This window comes from Penaeus monodon, chromosome 17, assembly GCF_015228065.2.
Source record: "Penaeus monodon isolate SGIC_2016 chromosome 17, NSTDA_Pmon_1, whole genome shotgun sequence".
Classification (NCBI taxonomy): domain Eukaryota; kingdom Metazoa; phylum Arthropoda; class Malacostraca; order Decapoda; family Penaeidae; genus Penaeus; species Penaeus monodon.
Window position 1 is genome coordinate 8,652,435 of NC_051402.1, and position 7,500 is coordinate 8,659,934.

Sequence of the window (7,500 nt, forward strand, 5' to 3'; positions counted from 1 at the left end):
ACAACACGCCCGCAATCCAACATTCCCCACATTCCCACAATCCAACATTCCCCACATCCCCACAATCCAACATTCCCACAATCCAACATTCCCCACATTCCCACAAATCCAGCATTCCCCCCACCATTCCCACAATCCAGCATTCCCCCCACCATTCCCACCAATCCAGCCTTTCCCCCACCATTCCCACCAATCCAGCATTCCACCCACCATCCCGCCAATACAGGCAATTCCCCCCCCCCCACCATTCCCTCACTCCAGCATTCCCCACCGTTCCCACAATCCAGCATTCCCCCCACCATTCCCACAATCCAGCATTCCCCACATTCCATCAAAACCAGCATTCCCCCCCATTCCCACAATCAGCATTCCCCCACATTCCCCACAAATCCAGCATTCCCCCCACCATTCCCACAATCCAACATTCCCCCCACCATCCCACAAACCAGCATCCACCACATTCCCACAATCCAAACATTCCCCCCCCCCATTCCCACAATCCAGCATTCCCCCACCATTCCCACAAATTCCAGGCATTTCCCCCACCATTCCCACATCCAGCATTCCACCACAATTCCCACCATCCAGCATTCCCACCATTCCCACCAATCCAACATTCCCCACCATTCCCACCAAGCAAGCATCCCCCACCACTCCCACAATCAGCATTTCCCTCCACCCATTCCCACAATCCAGCATTCCCCAACACCATTCCCCACAATCCAGCATTACCCCCACCATTCCCACAATCCAGCATTCCCCCCCACCATTCCTCCCACCATCCACAATCCACGCATTCCCCACCATTCCCAACAATCCAACCATCCCCACACTCCAGCATTCCCCCCACCATCCCCACAATCCAGCAGTCCCCCACCATTCCCACCAACCAGCATTCCCCCACCATTCCCACAATCCAAGCATTCCCCCCACCATTCCCACAATCAAGCATTCCCCCCACCATCCCCACAATCCAACATTCCCCCCACCATTCCCAACAATCCAACATTTCCCCCCACCATTCCCACCAATCCAGCATTCCCCCCACCATCCCACCAATCCAGCATTCCCCCACCATTCCACAATCCAGCATTTCCCCCCACCATTCCCACAATCCAGCATTCCCCCACCATTCCCACCAATCCAGCATTCCCCCCACCATTCCCATAATCCAGCATACCCCACCATCCACAACCAGCTTCCCCCCACATTCCCACAATCCAGCATTCCCCACCATGCCCACAATTCAGCATTCCCCCACCCAATTCCCACAATCCAGCATTCCCCCCACCAATCCCCACAATCCAACAATTCCCCCCACCATTCCCACAATCCAGCATTCCCCCACCATTCCCACAATCCAGCATTCCCCCCCATCACCACAATCCAGCATTCCCCACCATTCACACACTCCAAGCATTCCGGCCCACCATTCCCAAAATCAGCTTCCCCCCACCATTCCACTCACCATTCCCACAATCCGCATTCCCCCCACCATTCCAACAATCCAGCATTTCCCCCCACCATTCCACAATCCAGCAATTCCCCCACCATTCCCACCAATCCAGACATCCCCCCCACCTTACAACAACCAGCATTCCCCCACCCATTCCCACAATCCAGCATTCCACACCATTCCCACCAATCCCAGCATTCCCCCACCATTCCCACAATCCAGCATCCCCCATTCCCACCAATCCAGCATTCCCCCCACCATTCAAATCAGCAGTCCCCCACCATTCCCACAATCCAGCATCCCCCCACCATTCCCACAATCCAGGGTTTATTCCCCACCATTCCCACAATAAAGCATTCCCCCACCATTCCCACAATCCAGCATTCCCCCCACCATTCCACAATCAGCATCCCCACCATTCCCACAATCAGCACCCCACCATACCACCAACCCAGCAAGCATTCCCCCACCATTCCCACAATCCAGCATTCACCCCACCATTCCCACAATCCAGCATTCCCCCCACCATTCCCACAAATCCAGCATTCCCCCCACCATTCCCACAATCCAGCATTCCCCCCACCATTCCCACAATCCAACATTCCCCCCACCATTCCACAATTCCAGCATTCCCCAACCCTTCACACCAAATCAAGCATTCCCCCCACCATCCCACAATCAGGGGGCATTCCCCCCACCATTCCCACCACCATTCCCACCAATCCAGCATTCCCCCACCATTCCCACAATCCAGCATTCCCCCCACCATTCCCACAATCCAGCATTCCCCCCACCATTCCCACCAATCCAGCATTCCCCCACCATTCCCACAATCCAGCATTCCCCCACCATTCCCACAAATCCAGCATTCCCACCACCATTCCCCCACCAATCCAGCATGCCCCCAACCATTCCCACAATCCAGCATCCCCCCACCATTCAACAACCAGCATTCCCCCACCATTCCACATACAGCATTCCCCCCCACCATTCACAATCAGCATCCCACCATTCCCACAATCAGCAGTCCCCAACACCATTCCCACCAATCAGCATTCCCCCACCATTCCCACAATACCCTTCCCCCACCATTCCCACAATGCAGCATTCCCCCACCATTCCCACAATCCCAGCATTCCCCCCACCATTCCCACCATCCAGCATTCGCCCCACCATTTACACAATCCAGCATCCCCCACCATTCCCACAATCCAGCATTCCCCCACCATTTCAACATCAGCATTCCCCCCACCATTCCCACAATCCAGCATTCCCCCACCATCCACAATCCAGCATTCCCCCCACCATTCCCCCACCACTCCAGCATTCCCCCCACCCTTCCAAAATCAAGGATTCCACCACCATTCCCACAAGCAGCATCCCCCCACCATTCCCACCATCCAGCATTCCCCCCACATTCCCACAATCCAGCATTCCCCCCACCATTCCCACCAAGCCAGCATTCCCCACATTCCCACAATCCAGCATTCCCCACCATTCCCACAATAAAGCATTCCCCCCACCATTCCCACAATCCAGCATTCCCCCCACCATTCCAACAATCCAGGCATTCCCCCACCATTCCCACCAATCCAGCATTCCCCCCACCATTCCCACAATCAGCATTCCCCCACCAGTCCCACAATCCAGCATTCCCCCTGCACCATCCCCACAATCCAGCATTCTCCCCACCATTCCCACAATCAGCATTCCCCCACCATTCCCACCAATCCACGCATTCCCCACATTCCCACAATCCAGCATTCCCCCACCATTCCCACAATCAAGCATTCCCCCCACCATTCCCACAAGCCAGCAATTCCCCCACCATTCCCCCACAATCAGCATTCCCCCCACCACCCACAACCAGCATCCCCCCCATTCCCACCAATCCAGCTTTCCCCCACCATTCCAACAATCAGCATTCCACACCAACATTCACACCCATCCAGCATTCCTCCCACCATCCCACAATCCAGCATTCCCCACACCATTCCCACAATCAGCTTTCCCCCCACCATTCCACAATCCAGCATTCCCCCACCATTCCCACAATCCAGCATTCCACCACATTCCCACCAATCAGCCATTCCCCAACCATTCCAACAATCCAAGCATTCCCCCAACCATCCCACAATCCAGCATTCCCCCACCATTCCCAAATCCAGCATTCCCCCCACAATTTCCCAACCAATCCAGCTTCCCCACCATTCCCACAATCCAGCATTCCCCCCACCATTCCCACCAATCCAGCATTCCCCCCACCTTCCCACAATCAAGCAATTCCCCACCATTCCACAATCCAGCATTCCCCCCCCATTCCCACATCCAGCAGTCTCCCACCATTCCCACCAATCCAGCATTCCCCCACATTCACAACAATCCAGCATTCCCCCACCCATTCCCACAAGCCAGCATTCCCCCCACCATTCCCAATCCGCATTCCCCCCACATCCCACAATCCAGCATTCCCCCCACAATTCCCACAATCCAGCATTCCCCCCACCATTACCACAATCCAGCATTCCCCCACCATTCCCACAATCCAGCATTCCTCCCACCATCTCCACAATCCAGCATTCCCACACCATCCACAATCCAGCATGCCCCCCACCATTCCCCCCACCATTCTCCACAATCCAGAATTCCCCCCCACCATTCCCACAATCCAACATTCCCCCACCATTCCCACAATCCAGCATTCCCCACCATTTGTGCCCCACAACTCCACAGGGCCTTTCCCCCCACCATTCCCACAATCCAGCATTCCCCCACCATTCCCACAATCCAGCATTCCTCCCACCATTCCCACAATCCAGCATTCCCCCCCCATTCCCCACAATCCAGCATTTCCCACCACCATTCCCACAATCCAGCATTCCCCCCACCATTCCCACAATCCAGCATTCCCCCACCATTCCCACAATCCAGCATTCCCCCAACCATTCCCACAATCAGCATTCCCCCCAACCATCCCACCAATCCAGCATCCCCATCATTCCCAACAATCCAGCATTCCCCCACCATCCAACAATCCAGCATTCCCCCCACCATTCCCACCAAATCCAGCAATTCCCCCCCACCATTCCCACAATCCAGCATTCCCACCATTCCCACAATCCAGCATCGCCCCACATCCACAACTCCAGCATTCCCCCACCCTTCCACAATCCAGATTTCCACCCACCATCCCCACAATCCATGCATTCCCCCACCATTCCCACAATCCAGCATTCACCCCACCATTCCCACAATCCAACATTCCCCCCACCATTCCCACCAATCTAGCATTCCCCCCACCATCCCCACAATCCAGCATTCCCCCCACCATTCCCACCAATCCAGCATTCCCCCACCATTCCCACAATCCAGCATTCTCCGCTCTCCCGCACCGCATCCTAACCACCCGCGTCTTGTTGTTCTTACATCGGATAAAATCTAATCGCGTCACCGAAGTCAAACAATGACTTCGAAGCTACGACGTTGCGAATGACGAGGGAGGTGGAATTAAGAGAATCAGGGAGATAGAGGGATGAAGATAACGAAAAAGGGGATGAAAGGATGATATGGAAAGGAAGTGATGGATGATGTGAAAGGAGAAGGGAATGAGAGAAATAAAGAGAGGAAGATGGGGAATAGGGAAAGAGGAGAATGAAGAGAAATGATTGTGCTTTATAGAAAAGTGAAATGATCTTTATAATATTTTATCAAAACACTAAACTGAGGAAATATAGGAATTGAATATTCGAATTAGCACAGAACAAAAATAAAAATGTTCAAGAAAAAAAATTACATATTCATATAAAATAAAAAAAAAAGGAAAAAATAAAAAGAGAAAATTCACCTGCGTCATCGACTACCATTTCTTATCCTCTCAAGCTGCACAGTAACATCACAGGGATTGGCACCTGAATAAACGGTGCCTCTTCCCTTGCCGAGTTGTTAGAGGAGGCACCTTCTTCAGTTACGTTGAAGCAGAACTGTTTTTAAAGGGCTGACTTCAGGAAATTTCGCTCCGATAACTAAATTTGATGATGAATATTCGAGTTTGACCACCTTCTCTGTTGAGTCATAACCATCAAATATTTATTCCTTTTTCATCGTTAAATAGTTAAATGTCACTATCAACGCCTAGTAAACACAGTATTAAGGAAAAATTATAAATAATGTTATATGAGAATGGAGTCGACTATGGGAGAACACTGGATTCAGTATTATAGCAAGAAATATGACATTATATGTTAAGAAATGCACATTCACATACTGTGCAGATATAATATATATGATGAATTACAAAATGTATGCTCACTGCTCTCTCTCTCTCTCTTTCTCTCTCACTCTCTCTTTATCACTCTCTCTCTCTCTCTCTCTCTCTCTCTCTCTCTCAGTCTCTCTCTCTCTTTATCAAATTCTCTCTCTCTTCTTGAGAAAGGAAGAAGAGAAGCATCTGTTATACGTATAAATAGATAGATGTTGACAAATAGACTGAGTGTAAAAAAATTGATAATCATTAGCGGTTGGATTATTTTTCTTCCTTCTCGAATGCACACGTGCATGGGAGTGTCGTTTCTCGCGATTTTATTCCAGAAATATACCATCCGTAATGAATAGGAGATTGCAGACCCAATATAGAAATATATATTGTGTTACGCCATTTTCCTCTGACGAAGATAAAATCGAAGTCTGTCGGATACATACCTTGCGCTGTGATGTTGTGAATTCCCATTTATACCTCCTGTAATGTGTTACGCTTAAACTGTACGACAACATTCGAGAAAATAAATCCAAGCCTTTTATGCCTGAGGCACAACATCAGCATTGGTGAAAAATGCTCCTGGCAATATACCTTCATATGACATGATCCAATGATACTTTTGGCAACTGTAAAACAGATATTAGGTTTTGCTTGGCAAATGCTTTTCCGGAGAGAGAGAGAGAGAGAGAGAGAGAGAAGAGAGAGAGAGAGAGAGAGAGAGAGAGAGAGAGAGAGAGAGAGAGAGAGAGAGAGAGAGAGAGAGAGCGAGAGAGAGCGCTGTGTGTGTGTGTGTGTGTGTGTGTGTGTGTGTGTGTGTGTGTGTGTGTGTGTGTGTGTGTGTGTGTGTGTGTGTGTGTGTGTGTGTGTGTGTGTGTGTGTTTGTGTATGTGTTTTATTCATGTATCACATCTTAATCATTCCCAGAATGAACAGACAGATATATATACAGACAGATATGTGTATAGATAGTATATATATGTATATATGTTAATCATTCTCAAAATTATACATTCAGCAGTCAGTATTCTATACAGTATTCATACAGCTGAAAGTTGTTGCAATCATAATAACAAAGACAAACAAACCAGACGCTGGAATGTTCGTCATGTTACTCAAAACTATTGCCAAACAACTAACAACTTAACCGAGTTGAGGGAGAAGCTCGAAAACCAACTTACTCAACAACTGAACATTTTCTCCATCTCTGGTCAAGGACTATCATTATAACTTTATCTTGAAATGTAAATGTAATAGTACGAAATGTACAGCATATATTCCATGAAATACATAGATGCTCTACGATTTAATAAGAAATAAACTGAAATAAGACAAAGTGTATGTATAGGTACGAGTAATTTTATATAATTTACATATTTAAATATATTTGTCAATGGAGACAAATGAGCATATACATATAAAATACACACGACTACACGTAAACACAACTTTCAATATGCATTATGTTTTCCTAGGTATCGTTGCATGTCGCAGGAGCACAATACACCATTGTCAACAAAAAAATATCAGGTAAACACTTGACAGAATACACCAGCACTAGAGCTAAGGGGGTGGAGCTAGCTGACGTCACACATTTCTAGCCAATCAGGTCACTCGTTGAGGATTCCAAGAACGGCTAAGTAAAGAACTATTCCAGTTTTATTTGGTCTTTGTTTGAGTAACAGAGGTAATGCAAATGAGTATAGTGATAGTGGTAATGAATATCAATAAGAATAATGATAATGATATTACTAGTGCCACTACTATTACTATAATAATGGTAATAAAAATT

General features: G+C 48.7%; 1 protein-coding gene across 1 annotated transcript; it reads left to right on the top strand.

Annotated features, from left to right (window-relative positions):
• The first annotated feature begins 2,354 nt into the window (after nt 1-2,354).
• On the top strand, nt 2,355-7,309 carry LOC119583246 (adhesive plaque matrix protein-like). The gene is made up of 2 exons (XM_037931718.1): nt 2,355-4,190; nt 7,184-7,309. The coding sequence occupies exons 1-2, from the start codon at nt 2,355-2,357 to the stop codon at nt 7,307-7,309; spliced, it is 1,962 nt and encodes a 653-aa protein (XP_037787646.1).
• Nucleotides 7,310-7,500: the final 191 nt, after the last annotated feature.

Excerpts from the sequence above, each read along its gene's own strand:
- LOC119583246 (XM_037931718.1), top strand. The coding sequence starts at position 2,355 with ATGCCCCCAACCATTCCCACAATCCAGCATCCCCCCACCATTCAACAA. Across the intron at positions 4,191-7,183 it reads GTGCCCCACAACTCCACAGG|GTATCGTTGCATGTCGCAGG; the intron begins GCCTTTCCCCCC and ends ATGTTTTCCTAG.